Here is a 20,844-nt window from a genome sequence, read left to right on the forward strand (position 1 = left end):
TCTTTTATTATCTCAATCCCCAGCTCTGTTAGGACCATTGGGAGCACAGTTTTAAAATTACTGTTGTAAATAACAATGTTTTGTGTTTTTTCCTAACTGAAGGAAGGTTTAGAACCCATTGAAGTAGGTGGTAATAAGTATAGTACTCATTACTTTTGTACATAAAAATAAGATATTAAGGAATTAGGAAGATGTGATTTTTAAATTTGGAAGATTTATTTTTCTTTTGTGTTTGATATCAAGCAGTGCATAGGGCCACATGGCAAGTAGAAAGTGGGATTAGGTAACAGTTTAGAATGAAATACTTTTGTTACTTACATACTGGAGTATGAACAAAGACTAAACTCATTCTGAGAATAGTGTGTGTGTGTAGGAAACAGAAGTTGTACGTTTATACCTGGAGACTCTAACCAGATGCTAATCACCAAATTGCATAAAGGCTAAATTTTACTAGATTTTACATTAGAGTTTAGCAATATCCAACACTTTAAGGAATGATGAACACTTTTAAAGTAATAGCATCCTTTAAAAAACTGGATAATATTGAAATTATTTTAATTCAAGGTTGTTTTAGGGTGGTCATAGAGGAGTATACCAGTAGTTTGACAGGTTGAAGAATTGGTGTTTAGGATAGCTTCTCCAGACCCAGTTAGAAAGAGTGGTACCCCAGACAGTTCAACATATCATATTCACTATCAACATTTCTCATCATTATAGTATGTTTGTTATATTCCGTGAACCAACATTGGCACATCATTAACAACCAAAATTTCACTAGGGCTCACTCTTTGTATTTGTGTTACTGTTTTGTTGTTGTTGTTGTTTTTTAGCTCTTCAAGTCTCTAGTGAGCTAAAGATAAGGTAAACTGGGTTGCAAGGTAAGCTGTCGTGGAGTACTGCCAAATATTAGCTGATTTGAGAAGGTGCCTCATTCTTAACTATAGGAGTGGTCTAGTGCTTGTTGGGAAGTATCATGAGGGCTGGCATTGGCTTATTCTTTAAAGAATTTAATCTTATTAAAGCCAATCTTGTTTTGACAAAAATTTTGTACAAAGGATTTAGTTATTTTAACCATTACTCTGTACAGGTTTTTGTTTTAAGAAAATAATTGAAACAGTACATTTAGAATTTGTAATAGAGGTTTGGCTGTTGGCTTTTTAAGTGCAACTACTTCTGTCACATTCTCTGAATTTGCAGTTCGTTACCAAAAGCATCCTTTCTCCTTTACTGACAAAAATGGACTCTAAATCAGAAATTCTTAATAAAAAATTCTTTAATTTTTAAAAAATTCTTTAACGGACTTTTAAAAGTATATATAATAGCTGAGAATTGTTCTACAATACTTTTTTTAAATTATCATTATGGTTTATTATAAGATAGTGAATATAGTTCCCTGTGCTATACAGTAGGACCCTGTTGTTTATCTATTTTATGTATAGTAATTTGTATCTGCTAATCCCAAACTCTGAATTTATTCCTTTCCCACCTCCCCTAAATTTGTTTATGTCTGTGAGTCTGTTTCTGTTTTGTAAATAAGGTCATTTGTATCATAGTTTAGCTTCCACATATGCCATATGGTCCAATACTCATCTTTTAAAGACTTTTCCTAAATATTTAATTCCTAGAAATATTATCTGGTAATCATAGCTTATACTTAACTGAATGCCACACAGAATCCTTGAAACAATTCAGATATATGTTCTGTGATTATTTCTATTTACAGATGGAAAGCTAATGCTTCAAGAGAATAGTAACCATTATTAATAAGTGGCGGAGTATGAAAACTAAAGCATTGCTAATTTGATGCTGAATTTAGTACGAAAATATATAGTGAAACTGTAGAACTCTCATATAGAAACAGAAACTGTGCTTTTTGAACATTGAATTTTATATATAGGTTTCCATTTTTCAAGTAGGTCCATCTGCATTAGTCCTGACTACCAGAAGAAAGAGTTTTCTAAATGAAGAGTTTATTTGCGCCAAAGCTATCAGTGCAAGTTGAATTGATGAAATTTTTTATCTCTAGGAACAAAATTGTTATGAAAGGAGACTCAAGTTAAAATTCAACTGATTAGATAGGTGGTCTTTGTTTAATATAGTTTTGTTTAAGGAATTGAGTATACTTATGTATACATTGTTGCCGTTTAGTCACTAAGTCATGTCTGACTCTTTGTGACACCATGAACTATAGCCCACCAGGCTCCTCTCTCCATTCTTCCCAGGCAAGAATACTGGAGCAGGTTGCAGGTGGATTCTTTTCCACTGAGGCACCAGGAGTGATCTCAGATTTGGAGCCTGGTTTCCTTAACTTTTGGGTTGCTTTCAACCCACTAACAAGGCATGTGTTTGTTCCTGAAAATAATAGGGAATTTGAATATTTTTATCCTTCTTGTGTATGCTTTGTACTGTCACTGAAGTACCCTTTTAAGCATAAATTTTAGGCTTTGAGCCTGTGCATCTTTACTAATATTTTTGTTGTGGGATAGGTGTAAGTTTATGAAGTAGATGAGGTTTGGGTGGGGGGGAGCTAAGTAGATTTTGTTAACTGTTATTTAATGAGCCAGAATAAATGTAGTCCAGATGTTCTGCAGTGAAAGACTTATATAGTTATTTAATTTCTCTTCTTGAGAGAGGCAGTTGTCAGTTTCTCCTCCTCTAGCTATAAATTCTAGATTATTTATTTTACCAGTCATCTGGCAAATTTTAACTTTAGGGAAACTAGTGTGTAGGTTCTAGAGTCACACCATTAGGGTTCAAAACTTGATTCTTCTAATTTATTATCTGTGGGACTTTGGATAAGTTTGACCTCTCTGCCTTATCTGTAAAATGGGGATAATAAATGTATCTATGCCATAGGCTCATTGTGAGGATTAAGCATTGAAAGCACTCAGTATTTATCATCATTTGTATCACTATATCATTATTATAACCTGTTTTCAGGACATTTGAGTGCTCATGGAGCACTGTACTGATACATTAACCCAGTTGGAGAAATATATAATTGATTCTATTATCTTTTTTTTTTGTAGGTTTTTAGAATCTGATATTTATCTGTCATTTTGATTATCAGGAATTATCTGTTAATGTACTTATGACTAAAATTTAAACTCTAAGATCATCAGCCTAACCTACCTCCATTTATAGTTGAAGCCCACAATAGTGAAATGAGGTACCCAGAGTTTCGTAGGTAGGTACTTGGTAATAGATTTTGATCAACTAGTATTCTTTTTTATTATACCTTAGTCAACAGCTGTAAATAAAATTAAAATCTTATATGAATAATGAGGATAGTTTAATTTCTGATTTATAAGGAAATCTCAGTTATGTGGCCTCATAATTTCTTGCAAGTTCCTTTGGTTCCTTTCTATTAGTAATTGAGCCCAAAATTCACCCGCTTATTCTCTTAGTGTTACATGTCCAAAGTGTCAACGTGGATCTAATTTTACGTGTTTATTGAGTTCTATCTATGTAAGGTATTTATTAAGGACTGAAAGATAATAATAAGTGACCCTTTCCTCAAAGAGATTGTATTTAATTGAGCTAGGCCCTTTATTTGTAATTTTAGGAAAAAAGTTTTCCTTATTTTCATCCTTTTTGCTTGTTTGGTATCATATTCATCTTTTCAGTGTTTTGTTTTTTTTTCCTGAACCCTTTAAATGTGGTCACAGCCTCAGTTTTCCTGTTTTTCTGATAGACATTTCTAATGTTATTACTTTTCCTTCTTGCCTTTTATTTCATTTTTCCTACTTTATGGTTTTGCTTGTTTTTGTTTTGGTATCAATGCCTTTGCTGTGCTGAATCTGTGGGGTGGTTTTATTTTTTTTCTCTCATTTTTGTTGTTTTGTCCGTGCCACACAGCTTTTGGGATCGTAGTTCCCTGACCAGGGTTTGAGCTCATGCCGCCCTCAGCAGTGACGGCACAGAGTCCTAATCACTGGACTACCAGGAAATTTTTTGTAATATTGTCTTCCCAGTTTCTTTCCAGTTTGATTTGGTAGTTAGTATTGTTTCCTTTGCTTCTGTTTGCATTCATCTGTGTTAAAGAGTGAAGAATAAATTTATCATTTAAAAATTAGCTGCTGTCTTTATGAATCCCTTTGGTTTTAGGTTCCATGTTAGAAGTACTATGTATACTTTTATGCCATTAATAAATAGCTCAATACTCCTATGTTCACTTGGTTTCTAGGTCTATTCTGGATAGCAGGTTTTGTGAAGACCTATATTCTTTCTTGGACCTCAGATTTACCAGACATCTCATGGTATTTCCTTTTATATTATTTCTTTAATGGTTGCCATTTATTCTCAATATATTTTGTATATATTTAACTTGCCAGTTGGGTAAACCAGGTTTTTGATTCACATATAAGATGTGAAACCTTTGTGGTAGTTGTTTTGATTGTTGATTTGTTTTTCTCTAGTTATGCCTGTGTTATAAGCTCACATCTTTTCTACATCTGTATACTATATTGCCTTTTCTTTTCTTATTTTTAAAGACACAGTGATTTGACCCTAATGAATTTATGATTTAAGTACCAGCTGGATTTTTAAGCAGCGTGAGTTTTCTGGCTATGTAGTTTTTTATATTAATGAATATAGTGAAATATTTGCCATTTTTATGATCTCAATAGGTATGACCTCTTGCCTTCTGACCTCTTCTGAGTAAATTCTGATATCATCTTCTCTGCTGAATCAAACTCAAACGTCTGTGATTCTTTTACAGATGTAATGCTGTGTTTATCCTGGGGATGAGCTTCTGTGATTTTAGAAGAGAGGTGCATTTCTGGAAAAGGTGTCATGTGGTTGTTCTTATAGCACTTACTTGCATAGGTTGACAACTCATTTGATTAATGAGGCCAGAGCTGCATTTTCATCCTGGGTGCTCTAATTCATTTACCTGTTCTTTGTAGAGTGCCTGTTTCATTCCGTGCACTGTGCAGGGTTTGAGAGAGAGGCAGTAATGGCACAAATACAAGCTATTGTCTGAAATAGGTTTTTGTGGCATGCTCTTCACTGCTATTTAAAAACAGCTCAAATATAGTGTTAAATATTGAAGATTGTATATTTAGGTAAAAATGGGCTGTACTATTATTAAATACATACTCAAATAGATTGTTTTAGATTGGAAATACTACTCCATTACCTAAAAGAACACATAATTATTTGACTTCTGTTTTCCAGTTTCTGCCTCTGGTTTAAAAAAAAAAATACAACTATATATTTAGCAACATACACCTAAAAGATAAGGTTTCTTATGAGTCAAAAGAAAAGCTGAGCTGAAGAAAGCCTCACCAACTAGATGCTACCAACAAGGAGTAATTTTTTTAAATTGTAATTGTCCTTAGGTCCAGGTCTTCAGCATTTAAAAAATATACAAAATAATATAACATTTGATTTATATATTGCTTGCGTTTTATCATTTAGAAATTTTATAATTTTATAGCTTTGTGCAAGTTAATAAATACAGCTTTTTATGAAGTAACTCTAAAACAGTCCCAGGTGCAGAAAAGTAGATAGGGCAGTTGTTTTTAGAGGATAATTTTAATTTGTTGAAAACTGTAAAGTCATAACAAACGGTGAGCTATAATTACATACTTTATTTTTAAAAACCATTAGAAGATTCTCTAAATGAGAGCTAGAGAGTTTTTTTTTAATCTACATAGGTTTTTGGTTATGAAATAAGAGCAACTCTTATGTGACTACCACTTAATGATTGTTAAATACGCATAATGCAGTGTATGAAATGCTTTACAGTCACTTTTTCATTTTTTTTTCACAGAAACTGTAAGAGGATGTATCCCCATTTTATAAACAGAATCTGAAGCTTAGAGTGGTTAAGTAACATGTCTAGTAGATGTCTCACATCTACTGTTAGTGTGTTAGAAATAGGTTCCAGTGCTTACATTTTTAACTTTCAAGTACAATTGCCTATTATTATATATTTTTATTATAACTTATAATCTAGTAACTCTTCCCCAGTTATATACGGTTTAAAAGTAAAGGCTAGTTTTCTGGGAGAATTCAAACCACTATTACCTCGTTATTTCCCTATTTTGGTATTTTTTTTCCCCATAAAATATGAGCTCACAATCTGTATCATCTGTGAAACAGGAATTAACCTGAGTAGATATTCTCAAGCTTACTTGTAAAAATTAAGGGTAAATAAAGAATTGCTATTTGAAGAAATACTTGTCTTCAGTATTTCAGGTATAACATGAGAGGGACAGTTTTGACTGTTTTTCTTGTTTATATGATTATCTGCTTTGTTCCAAGTTGTACTATATCATTGCTGAAATATTTTAAGTAGGTATTTCACACACAGAACATATAGCAGGTGTTTTGGGCTTCCCAGGTGGCTCAGTGGTAAAGAATCCATCTACCAATGCAGAAGACGTGGGTTTGATCCCCGGGTTGGGAAGATCCCCTGGAGGAGGAAATGGCAACCCACTCCAGTATTCTTGCTGGGAAAATCTCATGGACAGAAGAACCTGGTGGGCTACAGTTCATGGGGTTGCAGCGAGTCAGACACAACTGAGCACGCATGCACAAACAATGAATTCAAATTGGAAAAACTGATATTGAAGCTGAATATATTTTCTTTACTATGGTAAATTTCTTTAAACATAATTCAAGTATGTTAGTTTTCTAATTGTATTAGAGATCATTAACTCATGGAAGAAAAACTGGAGAAATAGAGAAACTCCCTTAATATACATGTATTTATGTAGAATAGAAAGTGACAACCACTGTAAAACAATTTTATTACAAATAAAATAGATTTTTTAAAAAAATATAGAAACAGTAGAGTAGAATTGTTTCACATTCTGGTTTTATCCCTTAAACTGAGCAGCTTTGGTTATGTTATTTATCCATAGTTACTTTTGAATTCTTTGGTGGTAAAATGGAGATCCCTACTTGAGTTGTGAGGATTAAATAGATTATCCATGTAAAAGCTTAGTATGGTGCTTAGTTCACAGTAAGTACTCAATGTTTGTTAGTTTATTGTTAGATCATTCACTGAACCAGGAAGACTTATTTTTGGAAAGTGCTTTAAGAAATTCTATTTCATCTTTCAAAATGAATAATAATTGTTGGTTCCTTACTAAGCAATATGCCTTAGTAATCCCACTTATGGCGCTCTAAATTCATTCCCTGAGGAAGATTATGTTTCAGAAACTTTTGTTTTGAGCATAATCTCATAACTTAATTCCAGAAAAAGGAACCAAATAGAGACTCCCTGAGCAGATTGCACTGATACTGATATTTTAATAAAGAATGCTTTCTTTATGTATGTTATTTTCCTTTATTATAGGTTGACTGTTTTCTGGGAATATGAAGATGATTCTTAACTTCTGGTTCCTTTTTCTTTTAAACAGGGTTTGTGGATGCACTTAGATGTTTGCCATGAGCACTGTGGCTGGCATGCCCCAGTGTTTTGGATACCAATGCATAGGACTCCATAGTAATCGAATTTACCAGAGGCGAACGTCATGAGCATAGTGATCCCATTGGGGGTTGATACAGCAGAAACGTCATACTTGGAAATGGCTGCAGGCTCAGAGTAAGTATTTAAATCATAGGTACTTTGGACAGGGAAGAGCAAAATACTGCATATAATTATTTTAGCACAACCAAGCAGTTCTTGATTTGCATTTATATTTTTCTTATTTTAGACTCTTGGCTAAAGTAAAATGTCAGAAGTTTAAAGGCAAAAATTCCTGTAACTAAAATTACTTTTGTAAAGAGGTTTTGAGCCAAAATTCTCTTTTTCTGATTCTTTTTGTCTCTTCCATTTGCTGATTATTGACAGCAAGTATTAAGATTGTTTTTTAAAATTGTGACTCTGTCTTGTTTATATTGGAAAATTAATTTGGTTTGCAATTTGAATCTTTAAACTGTAATGTCCATTTAAACACAGTTGCCCTTTTTTTTTAAGTTGAGTTGAAAAATAAAATTCCAGCCAGTTTTAAATAAGAAAAAGGGAGTATTTCTTTCTAGATGAATGTTTTGGCACCTTTTGCTTTTGTGGGAGCCATTTCTGAGGGATTTAGCGAAAGGTTCTTACCTTGCCTCTAAACTATTTGGTCTTGGCAGTTGTGTTGGATTAGATTTTATTTTGATTTTGAAAGACCACTATGTTAACACTGAATTATTGCTATGAAAATTGATTGTTTTTTGAAAATTGCAAAAGATTCATGTAACAGTGTTGGAATACCTAAAGAATAGAAAGATGTATGTTTGCTCTCTAATTCAGTATACAGTTGAATTGTGCTAAATGGGACACTCATTGACCAGAAAGCTGAGTTTAACTTTTTTGAAAAAAAGGAAATTTCTTTCTTTTAGGGCTCCTAAAACTGGTGTGTAGAAAGGACAAAAAACAGCTGTGTTTGCAGGCATTTCAAATGGTCTAGAAATGTTTTCACCACTCCTGCTTCTGCCATTAGAAAAGACTCAGGGGTGCTCTCTAATATTCCTATAATATGCTACATAGTCCATTTAACTGTATGATTATTATAGTTTTTAAAAACCTCTTTTTTTTTTTTGCACTATGTGTAAGTTATTTTTGTTGTAAAATAATGGATTCCTAAACAAGGGTATTCTTGTGACTGTTGATTGACATTCCTTCTGCCCAGAAGGGACACTCCTAAGGAAGAAAAAAGAACCTGGAAGCAGGGCTTGACAGGCAAGTGGGTCCCAGACTAAAGTACCAGTTTTTCTTAGTGCATCTAATAGATGCACATCTATATCTGATAATAGTTATAAGCATTTATTTGTAATAATCAAAGATTTTTTGCTTCCTAAAATATTCACCTTGACAGTTTTTTAAAATTAGCCTCATAAGCACTTACTACAAAATGTAATTTATGAAATATTATTTATGTATGAGATAGGAAGCAGTCCAGTATACAATGTGAGATACTCCTTTTGTCTTGTTTGCATGTTTAGTATGTATGCTGTAAGGCAATTAACAGAATAAAAGCCACATGTTAATTATACAGTTAAAAAAGAGTAAATAATTTATTGACAGAACAGTTTAGGGGAGAGCTTTCTGCCTGTGTTCTTTATTAAATGCATTTATAAGAGTGTTTATAGAATAATTATGATTTATATTATTGAGCCAAATCTTTCCTGGTACAAATATGGACATTTTTATTATTAGAAAATGATCAACTTGTAGGTAATTACAGAATGACTTTTTTTTTTTAAGAACATTTTTGTTTTAGGAAATTATTTTTTTCTATTTCACATACAAGTATGTGTCCCTTGGGTATAGTATCCCTTACTCAGTGGACACAAAAGTATAGCTGGTACCAATTTCTACTCTGAGACAACTATCAAAATTTTTGTGGCTAAATTTTAAAACTTAAAAACTATATAAAGCTTTTAGAGCTATTTTCATCAGAAATTTTTATATAATTAACATTTCCTTTTTATTTCAAATATGTAATCAGAAGATACTGTATTTGTATTGATGCAGGATGCTGGGAAAAGGACACAAGGGACTTCCCCATATGTTTTCTTTGTTAACATCCTGAGCAGCTACATAATTATTCCAAAATACATTTTTTTAAGTATTGAATTTTGTTATACTCATGTATCTATATGATGTTATTAATTATATATTAATTTTATATATATGTAAATGTTTATTTGGCTGCATTGGCTCTTAATAGTGGCATGTGGGATCTTTGATTTTCACTGCAGCACACAAGGTCTTCAGTAGCCATGTCTGTGGCATCTGTTAGTTGTGCTATTCAGGTTCTTCAGTTGCAGCATGTGGGATCTAGTTCCCTAACCAGTGTTGAAGCCAGAACCCCTGCGTTAGGAGTGTGGTGTCTTAGCCACTGGACACACCAGGGAAGTCCCTATTAGTTATATTTTTAAAAAATACTGCTAAAATATATCACTAATAAACTACTATAAAGTTTAGGCGATAACTTGATTGTTTATTGAGTGAATTAGTTTACTGAACCAAATTTATACTCATTTCTAAGACTATAAAGGGGAATTTATTTAATCACTTACAGTTCATCTAATTTGAATTCATCTAGATAGAATACATGCTATCTGTCGCATTTTATAGATAGGAAATTGAAGGTCTGGTTCAGAGTCTATAATAATGGACTTGCTAAACTCTAGTCCAGTATTCCCATACTCAGTAATGTTTCTTCTTGGATTATCCTGTCTCTGAAATAAAACTCATTAGTCTTTGTTACATATTTGTTTTCCTCTCATTACTAAGTTTTTAAACATCTTGGCTTTGTCTTGCCTTTCCTGCAGAGTTAGGGATCTTGTATTTTGTTTTTTTCTGTTCACATTACCTTGCTACAAGTTGGTTTTACACTTCCAGAACCTCTCAATTCAAACTAGCCATATTTCAAGTGTTCTATAGCATATATGTCTAGAGGCCATTGTATTGGATAGAGAAATTCTAGGCTAAATTACAACGTGTAGGATCTCAGAAGAGAAAAGAACAGTGAAGCCTCGGCTGGTTATTAAAATTATGAGATCATCACAATCATTTCTTTTTGAATAAGAAAGATAAAGATGTAACTATGAGATATTGTTTTCAAATTATAGGTAAGGAAACAAGTCACAGAGCAGTTAAATGGCAGAAGCAGAACTTATTGATGTGTTAATTTTAGGCCTTTTCTATTACAGCTTCTTTCCTAATACTGTTACAAAAAATTACTTAAATAAGTTATTTTGATACATGGTTTGTGTAAATAGTAGCTTTACTTTTAGGGGTAGTAAATTTATTATAATCAATTACTGCATATAACAAAGATATTTTCAGGTCTCTGCTTGAAGATAAGGAATATGAAAGAAAACCTAGACTCAGTTACCAGTAGATAAATAGGAAAGTTGAGCCAGAGTTCAGCATTTATTAGAATTGTATTTTTTTATCCTAATTGATATAAATTGACCTCTTCTACTTCTTCTGTCTTTTATGTCAGGCATTCTATCTGAATTACTAAATTGGTTAAAGAAGCAAAGGTGAGAAACCCTTCTAGAGCTGAGAAGTGGGAAGAGGTATTAAATAGGGAGTGTTAAACCGATTCTTTCCTAGTCTTTTTAGAAAAGAAAAACCAAATTACTTTTCCTTTCAGAGACTGGGAACATGATTACTAACATTGTATTCCTTTTAACATTATTTTTACTACCAAATATTCCTTTAGAAATCTTTATAATGAGGTTTTGGATAAATATGTATATTTTTGGATGAGGTAGACAAATTAGTAAATGTGATGTATCTAAGTTACAGGTGAATTACTTTGGAGGATGGCTTTTAGTGCTATGACTGGGAATACAGTAAATGCCTCTTTGTTGACTGAGAGTACTAAAGGGAGATATCTGGGTTTTCAGTTTTGCTCTGCCACTAATATAACAGTGAGCCCTTAAGACAATTATTGTAGACTTTGATATCTTCATTTGAAAAAGAGGGCTTGAAGTATTAATGTGGCTCTTTTTGACTCCAGATTTATGAGATTCAGTACATTTTTACTGTCTGTATTTTGTTTATAGCATTTAACATTAGGTTATCTCAGTGTCACTAGAGCCATCTGCTGACAGAATTCATTATTAGTTTGTTGAAATATTTGGCTGCTTGTAGTCTGAATTTATGTAATTAAAGATACTAAAATGTTTAATGTATAATGAAATGTTTTCAGTAGCTTTTTACTTGTGTTCCACTAGTATTTAATGTTTCTGTTCATGATTTCTTTACGCTTTGTGTTTGTCAAGAAACTGATACTTTCTGCTGCCCTTAAAAGTGTTAATTTGCTTATCCTAATTAAGAAGTGCTTTCATTTAAATGTGATTTGTTTTAATACTCAAAAGAATGTTTTGAAGTACTGTTCTTATCGTTGTCTAGAACTGTTGAAATTTCTCATTTGCTTTATACTTAAAATTTTTCTCTAATTTTTTTTTCTTGTCTGTAACATAGTGTGTAAGCAGCTATTATTCCCATTTTACAAAAGAAATGCCGCTCAAGGAGATTAAGAGACTTCCCTAAGGCCACATAGTTAGTTAATAAAAAAATAAAGAGTTAAATCCAGGGCTGCTTGGCTCCAGATCCATTTGCCACATAGATCAAAAGAGCTGCTGCTACTGCTAAGTCACTTCAGTCGTGTCCGACTCTGTGTGACCCCATAGACAGAAGCCCACCAGGCTCCCCCGTCCCTGGGATTCTCCAGGCAAGAACACTGGAGTGGGTTGTTAATTGATGAATTAAATGAAGTAAAATGCCACATGTGGTAAGCCGAGGACAGTTGTCAACCAAACCTCTCCATTTACAAATTTTTCTTGTATGCCATTGTAATGTGTGTAATTTTAATATATCTTTAAAAAGTATTAGGTATAACAATGATAGAAATGTTTTGATCACAAATCTGAAGGAGTATAGTGAGAACTCATTGATATCTTTTATATTCATTACTGTAACAGGGAGCCATTCTATCCATGTGCAATTAATTACTAATACCCAAGTGTCTGTTATTGAATGTTTTAACATTGAAAGAAAAACTAGAGGTTCACTTAAAATTTTCATATAAACTTCTCATTGTTATACACCTGTATTTTGAAGGTTTATATAGGGAAGAAATTAAAATTTTGATGAGGAAGAAGGAAATCATAGAAGTCCAGTTTCAGGAGGAATCAGAGCTTATTATCATTCTAGCCTATTCTTTTTCTCTAAATTCCTCTCTTTGTTTTATAATTGGCATTTCTCTCTGTTTAGATCTTCAGTTCACCTGACTGCTTAAGTGTCTACACTAAAATATATAATGAATGATAATTTATTATGGCTTTTTAAAGAATAAGGATATTTTGGTATAAACAAATACAATTTAAAATTTGTAAAGTGGTTCCAGGAAAATGTGGCAACATCAGGTAGATTACTGAAAACAAAATGGTAGTAGTTCTGCTTTCTGAGTTTGCAACAATAATTTAGGACTGTAACACATTTAAAAATAACCTTTTTTCATTTTTAAGAATGGAAATGCTACATAAATAATTTAAATTTTAATGCCCAAATTTGTTCTCCTTATTTGTAAAGTTTATGAAGTAATGACAGTTAAAGTGGTATAGATTCAGAATTACTGGAAATCAGGCTTTGTGTTACTCTAATAAAATAATACATGGTACCATTTTGTAATACAGAAATGAGGTAAAGCTGTTTACATCATTAGGTCATTAATCCATAGACAAAATAGCACTCTGATAATCTCACAGGAAGTGGGGATAATGCAGTTGATAGAAATAGTACTAGAACAACCTAAGAGATCTAGGCTTTAGTATTTACTTTGTTGTAGTTATAATGCCATGTGACTTAGAATTAAGACTTGATTTTGTAAATGTGGAATGTGAAATCCAGAGTGCTTATGTTTCATGTCTCATGGATACACAGTGACTTAATGATAATCAGTTTGTGGCACTTAGATCAGTCATCATCTGGTGTATAATACAGGAGGTTGAACACTGTGATATTTAAAATACCTTCTAGAACAGTTCCTGAATATCACTTTGGAGCAGCAGGTACTGTTTGCTTGAATAGTTCTGTCCTACTGCACTCAGTGTCACAATAAGCAGAACTCAGAGACTGCTTCTCCACCCCTTGCTTCATGATAGCATTATCTGGGAATCCAAGAATTGCCCTCCACATTACACCTGTATAGACTCAGCAGAAGCAGATCTATTACCACTAATTCTAGACCAGAGCAAAACTACTTCCAATCTGAGGAAAAGAAATCCATATTCTGCTACTCCCTTGGGGCCATTTGCAAAGCATCCCCACTACGTCTTTGTTCTATCTTCTCCACTAAACGAGTCTTAGCAACAGCATTTTGCCTTTTCTAACACCCAGTATCACCTCACAGGATCAGAGGTAGGTTCTGAGAGTGGCTGTTTCAGATTAAATCTTGACCCTGTGTCAGTATTATCTGCGCCTGTCATTCTTTTGGTTCCTTGGGCACTGTCTCAATTGTCAGTCTATTCAGATGCTTGAATGCTTGCGTCCTTCACTCTTCTTCCAACTGCTCCATACAAGTTGACTTTTACTTTGACCATGCTACTGGCATGTTGAAGCTAATGCATAGTTTTCAGGCCTCATATTGTTTGTTGTCTCAGGATTATTACTCTGGATTCTCTGTACCTTTGGCTTTAGTGCAACTAGCCTTCTGTGGTTTTCTTTCTTTTAAAATATTGTAGTAAAATATACATAACAAAGTTTACCATTTTAACCAGTTTTAAGTGTACAATTCAGTAGCTTTCAGTCCATTCACAGTATTACTGCAGTGTCCAGGCAAGAGATGACAAAGACTTGGACTAGGGAGAGAAGTGTACTGATTGTAAATGTATATTGGAAGAAGAGCCAGAATTGAACAAAGAATTAGATGTGGAGGGCGAGGGCAAATGAATAATCAAGAATGATACTTTATGGTTTTGGATTAAGTAACTGGATGGAGAGTTGTTTAAAGAAAAAGATGAGCCGGGGGAAAAGAGAAAACATTTGTGGGCAGAAAAGAAAATCAAGCAAAAAATGAGAAAGAGTGGCCAGTTAAGTGTGGTATCTAGAAAGCTAGCAAAGTTAAATCTTTTTAGGAAGGGAACATTTACATCACATGCTGAAAAGTCTATATAAACTACAGTTACCAATTAGTTTGACAATATGGGTAGTTATTGTGGTGGTGTGCAGCCTGATGTTGAGCAGGAACAACTCTTTCAAGGAGTTTTCTAAAAAGAGGAACAGAGAAATAACAGATAAAAGGGGGCAGGGGTTTTAAATGGAATAATAAATAAGACAGCAGTGATCTAACAGAGATGGACTGAAGATGCAAGACACAAGGGATAGTTGCAGGGAAGAGTAAAGTGTCCAGATCTTGAAAAGGTGAGAAGGGATAAGGTCCAGAGAGCAAGTGGAAGAATAGAGTTGTAATACAAAGTGGCATTTTTCCATTTTTATAAGAGAAAAACAATTTGAGTGTAAATACTAGATTTTAGATATGGAATTGTGTTCCCAGTACCTAAAACAGTATCTGGTATATAATAAACCCTCAATAATTAATAATAAATTAATAAGAAATTTCTGTTGAGTTGATGTTACATTTTCAAATAAAGTTATACCATTACACTAGTTCAGTTCAGTCGCTCAGTCGTGTCCGACTGTCTGTGACCCCATGAATCACAGCTGCTAAAGCCATTGAAATCAGAGAAAAATGGTACTCTGTTAAAAATCAGTTCCTTCCCCAAATTTGCTTTCTCTAAACAAGCAGTCAGCAAACTAGGATCACTGAGCCAAACCCAGCCTGCTGCCTGATTTTTGTGAATAAGATTTTATTGAGACTCAGTCATGCCCACTTACTTAATTATATTTTCTGGCTTTCCAGGTACAGTAGAGCTGAGAAGTTGCAACAGAAACCATATTGTTTGAGCTCTTGAATATATTTACTCTCTGGTTCTTCACAGAAAAACTTGGTTGGCTCCAGCTCTTAATTTAATTCTTTATTTTTTGGCTTCACTGCATGGCATGTGGGATCTTAGTTCTCCAAGCAGAGATTGAACCCACGCCCCCTGCATTGGAAGCGCCCAGTCTTAGCCACTGGACCACCAGGGAAGTCCCTGGTTTAATTTTAAATTCCAAAATCTGGGATATAAAAAAGGGTTTTCTACAACAAACATCTACTGTATGGTCATGAGACATCTAAATTAAGAGGTCTAGTAATATGGAGAGCTATTTGGGTGGAGCTAATGAAATAGAATTAGATTGAGGATGATTTGAAAGTCGTGAACACATAGGAAATGGTGAAAACTATAGTAGTGGTTGAAACTTCTCTAATGTATAAAGTACAGACAGCTAGAAAACAAACATTTAGGAGATAGGGAAAAGAAAAATTTAAAAAGGAGATTAAGGCATTAAAAAACATGGGGAAAGTTTGGTACTTTCTCAAAATGTTAAACAGAATTACCTTATGACCCTGATATTCTACTCCTAGGTTTATACTCAAAAGAATTGAAATCAAAGGCTCAAAACAGATATTTGTATACCAATATCCATAACAGCATTACTCACAATAGACAGAAGGTCTGTGTTAGACAAAAGGTCTAACATCTCATGTGTCCATCAACAGATGAATGGACAAATCAAAATGTGGTCCATCTATACAATGGAATATTAACCATAAAAAAGAATAGAATTCTGAAACATTCTGGTATATTCTGGTATAAAATGGATGAAACTTGAAAATGTTATGCTAAGTAAAATAAAACACATAAAATGATAAATATTTTATGATTCCATTTATGTAAGTTCTCTTATGTTGTGAATATGTATGTCAGATATGTGAAGAGTCAGATACGACTGAGCAACTGAGCTGATGTAAGTTGTCTAGAATGGGCAAATAGAGATAGATAGTAAAGGTTACCAGGTGCTTGGACCTGGAGAAGGTAAGAGATATGAGAACAAAGTGTCTGAGAGGATGAAAAAGTTTGAAAACAGTAGTAAGACATGAATCATAAGGCTTGAAGGTCTCTTTGTGAACCCTGAAACTTACTACATACAAATGATTGTTGAATGTTCGTTATCTTAGTTAATTCTATTTCATTTGTTTAGGAGAGGTAGAACTAAAGCTACGAAATTTTTATAGCCTCTTCATGGTAGACAGATATAAGGGACTATAGAATTGAACAAAATGTCCTTATATGTAAAATAATAATAATATAATTTTAATAAGTTGAGTGGTATAGTTCTTTAACAGTTCCAGTTAGTGCCTATATCAAGTGAAAGTGAAGTGTTAGTCACTCAGTCATGTCCAACTCTTTGCAACCCCATGAACTGTAACCCACCAGGCTCCTCTGTCCATGGGATTCTCCAGGCAAGAATACTGGAGTGGGTTGCCATGCCCTTCTCCAGGGGATCTTCCTGACCCAGGGATGGAACCCAGGTCTCCCACATTGCAGGCAGATTCTTTATTGTTTAACAGTTCTGGTTTGTGCCTATTTCAGGCAGCTGGAAAATACTAAAAGGCATAAGGAAACTAGCAGAATTAAAACAGCAACAAGACAGAGATTGAAATTTGTTGCATTATTTGAGTGACTGAGTACTGACCATGATAGACTACACTGGACAGGATATAAAAGTAGGAGGGATATAAAGTTCTCCAGTATAAAAATTTTAACAAGTGATGGCATTTTTTAAGTGATAGATTTTATCTAGGTAGTTTAAATCATATTATCTTAAACCAATGAACATTAAGTTTCCAAATTTACAGTTAAGAGTAAGTGTTTAAAATACAATTTTATTTTCTCAACTCTAGAGTCTGTGTAAAGGTCTCTTCTTGGAAGCTCTTTAGTAATGTGCTATAAATCAAAAACAAGCCCTTGAAGATGACTCAAGCTTTGTGTGGCTAAGTAGTCAAATAGAAAGTTTCTTTCAGAATTCTGAACAGTCTTAAATGGAAAAGTCGACTCAAAGAAGTACAGGATATCATGTAACAACTAGAAATTGTTGTCGTTTAGTCGCTCAGTCATGTCTGACTCTTTGCAACACCGTGGACTGTAGCACGCCAGGCTCCCCTGTCCTTCACCATCTCCCAGAGCTTACTCAGACTCATGTCCATTGAGTCAGTGATTCCATCAAACCATCTTGTCCTCTTCTCTTCCTGCCTTCAATCTTTCCCAGCATCAGAGTCAATTTTTTAATGAGTCGGCTCTTCACATCGGTGACCAAAGTATTAGAGCTTCAGTATCAGGACTTCCAATGAATATTCAGGATTGATTTCCTTTAGAATAGACTGGTTTGATCTCCTTGCAGTCCAAGGGACTCTCAAGAGCCTTCTCCAACACGTTCAAAAGCATCAATTCTTCAGCACTCAGCCTTCCTTATGGTCCAACTCTCACATCCATACACAACTATTAGGAAAAAACCATAGCTTTGATTATACGGACCTTTGTCGGCAAAGACATTAGCATTAAACAACTTTTTATATCATAGCTTTTCTTCCAAAGAGCAAGTGTCTTAAAATTTCATGGTTGTAGTCACCATCTTTAGTGATTTTGGAACCCAAGAAAATAAAGTCTGTTACTGTTTCCATTGTTTTCCCATCTGTTGGCCAGAAGTGATGGGACCAGATGCAATGATCTTCGTTTTTTGAATGTTCAGTTTTAAGCCAGCCTTTTCACTCTCTTCTTTGACCTTCATCAAGAGGCTCTTTAGTTCCTCTTTGCTTTCTGCTATAAGGGTGGTGTCATCTACGTATCTGAGGTTATTGATGTTTCCTCCAGCAATCTTCATTCCAGCTTGTGAGTCATCCAACCCAGCATTTCACGTGATATACTCTGCATATAAGTTAAACAAACAAGGTGACAATATACAGCCTTGATGTACTCCTTTCCCAATTTGGAACCAGTCTGTTGTTCCATGTCCATTTCTAACTGTTGCTTCTTGATCTGCATACAAGTTTCTCAGGAGGCAGGCGAGGTGGTGTGATATTCCCACGGCTTTAGGAATTTTCCACAGTTTGTTGTCATCCACACAGTCAAAGGGCTTTATAAAGCATACTCAGTGAAGCACAAGTAGATGTTTTTCTGGAATTCTTTTGCTTTTTCTATGATCTAGCAGATGTTGGCAATTTGATCTCTGTTTCCTCTGCCTTTTCTAAATCCAGCTTGGACATCTGGAAGTTCTCGGTTCACATATTGTTGAAGCCTAGCTTGGAAAATTTTGAGCATTACTTTGTTAGCACGTGAAATGAGTGCAATTGTGTGGTAGTTTGAGCATTCTTTGGCATTGCCCTTCTTTGGGATTGGAATGAAAACCGACCTTTTCCAGTCCTATGGCCACTGCTGAGTTTTCCAAATTTTCTGGCATACTGAGTGAAGCATTTTCACAGCATCATCTTTTAGGATTTGAAAAAGCTCAGCTGGAATTCCATCACCTCTCCTAGCTTTGTTCGTGTTGCTTCCTAAAGCCCGCTTGATTTCACACTCCAAGATGTCTGGCTCTAGGTGGGTAATGACACCATCATGGTTATCTGAGTCGTTAAGATTGCTTTTGTATAGTTCTTCTGTGTATTCTTGTCACCTCTTCTTAATATCTTCTGTTACTGTTAAGTCCATACCATTTCTGTCCTTTATTGTACCCATCTTTGCATGAAATGTTCCCTTGGTAACTAGTTTTCAAGAGATCTCTAGTCTTTCCCATTCTGTTGTTTTTCTGTTCCTTTGCATTGATCACTGAGGAAGGCTTTCTTATCTCTCCTTGCTATTCTTTGGAACTCTGCATTCAGCTGGGTATATCTTTCCTTTGCTCCTTTCGCTTTTGTTTCTCTTCTTTCCTAAGCTATCTGTAAGGCGGCCTCAGACAACCACTTTGCCTTTTTGCATTTATTTTTCTTGGGGATAGTTTTGATCACTGTCTTCTGTACCATGTTAGGAACCTCCGTCCACACTTCTTCAGGCACTCTGTCAGATGCAGTCCCTTGAATCTATTTATCCCTTCAAACTGTGTAATTGTAAGGAATCTGATTTAGGTCATATTTGAATGGACTAGTGGTTTTCCCTGCTTTCTTCTATTTAAGTCTGAATTTTCCAATAAAGGGTTCATGATCTGAGCCACAGTCCGCTCAGGTCTTGTTTTTGCTGACTGTATAGAGCTGCTTCTTCTTTGGCTGCAAAGAATGTAATCAGTCTGATTTCAGTATTGATGACCTGTGATGTCCACATGTAGAATCGTCTCTTGTTTTATTGGAAGAGGGTATTGCTATGATCAGTGTGTTCTCTTGGCAAAACTCTGTAACAACCATTTACATAAAAGCTTATTGTATATTATCTCTTTAGCCATGCAGTATAAAAAAATTATTAAAGCTTTGTGTTAATGTTCCAGGAGATTTTGAGAAAGCTCCCATAACCATAATGTAGTAATTTTTGTTACTGTGAGTTCTTGTTGTGCATTGTCCAAGTGTAAATATAGTAGGTTTGCTCAAATTTAATTAATCATTTTCTACTGGTTGGACATTTAAATAATTTCTACTTGTATACCTGGTTTTAGGAATAGTGTTACAAAGAACATTTCAATTCTGTGAGTAATTACTTAGTGGAAATTAATTTTATTAGAATATATTTCCAAAAACCGGGTTATTGGATCTAAAGGATATTTGACTGTTGGTATTTGTCACAAAGTTGTTTTCAGATTTACTGTGTGCTTTGAGGATATTTAGCACCATGGGACTTTTTAAAGAACATTTCTAAGAATGTCTGGTGCCCTGTTTTTTGTTTTGTTTTCTGTTAAATACTATCTTACAGTTCAAGAAAATCCTTAAACTGTGTCAACCCATTTCTTTTTAATGTGTTACCTTTTAAAAATTACTTTTAGTAAGTATCAGCACAGAAATGAAGATCTTGATGAAGTGTTTCTGCCTTCTTGCATTGCCAGCTTTTCAGTACTTAGAGCTTTAATTTGGTTTTTTTTAAATATTAAAGTATAGTTGATTTACAGTGTTGTGCTAATTTCTGCTGTACAGCAAAGTGGCTTAGTTTTACACATATACATTCATTTTTGGGTTCTTCTCCATTATGGTTTATCCCAGGAAATTGGATATAGTTCCCGGTGCTGTAGAGGAGAACGTTGTTATTTATCCATTTTAAATATAGTACTTACCATCTACTAACCTCAAACTTCCAGTCCATCCCTCTCTCTTTCCCTCCCCCTCTGACAACCACAGTCTGTTGTCTATGTCTGTGAGTCTGCTTCAGTTTTATAGCTAGATTCATTTGTGCCATATTTTAAATTCCACATATAAGTGATACCATACATTATTTGTCTTTCTATGTCTTACTTAGTATGATAATCTC

At 34.2% G+C, this 20,844-nt stretch overlaps 1 protein-coding gene across 8 annotated transcripts in view; it reads left to right on the forward strand.

The window, feature by feature from the left end:
* The window catches only part of KMT2E (lysine methyltransferase 2E (inactive)), a 96,317-nt gene that overhangs the window by 18,985 nt on the left and 56,488 nt on the right, over positions 1-20,844 (forward strand). For 4 of the 8 annotated variants that reach the window (XR_016036967.1, XM_088834211.1, XM_055420727.2 and 1 more), the window contains exons 2-3: positions 4,187-4,259; positions 7,374-7,558. Coding sequence is in view for 7 of the 8 variants with exons in the window: in XM_088834211.1 (XP_088690337.1) it covers positions 7,488-7,558 (71 nt within the window). In the remaining variant the exon portion in view is untranslated. Of the gene's footprint in view, positions 1-4,186; positions 4,260-4,720; positions 4,790-4,840; positions 6,605-7,373; positions 7,559-20,844 lie in introns of those variants that run through there. The other 4 variants (XM_088834197.1, XM_055420729.2, XM_055420730.2 and 1 more) reach the window with 4 other exon arrangements.

The sequence above is a fragment of the Moschus berezovskii genome, chromosome 3 (assembly GCF_049115385.1).
Source record: "Moschus berezovskii isolate FMDL1 chromosome 3, NW_MosBer_1.0, whole genome shotgun sequence".
NCBI lineage: Eukaryota > Metazoa > Chordata > Mammalia > Artiodactyla > Moschidae > Moschus > Moschus berezovskii.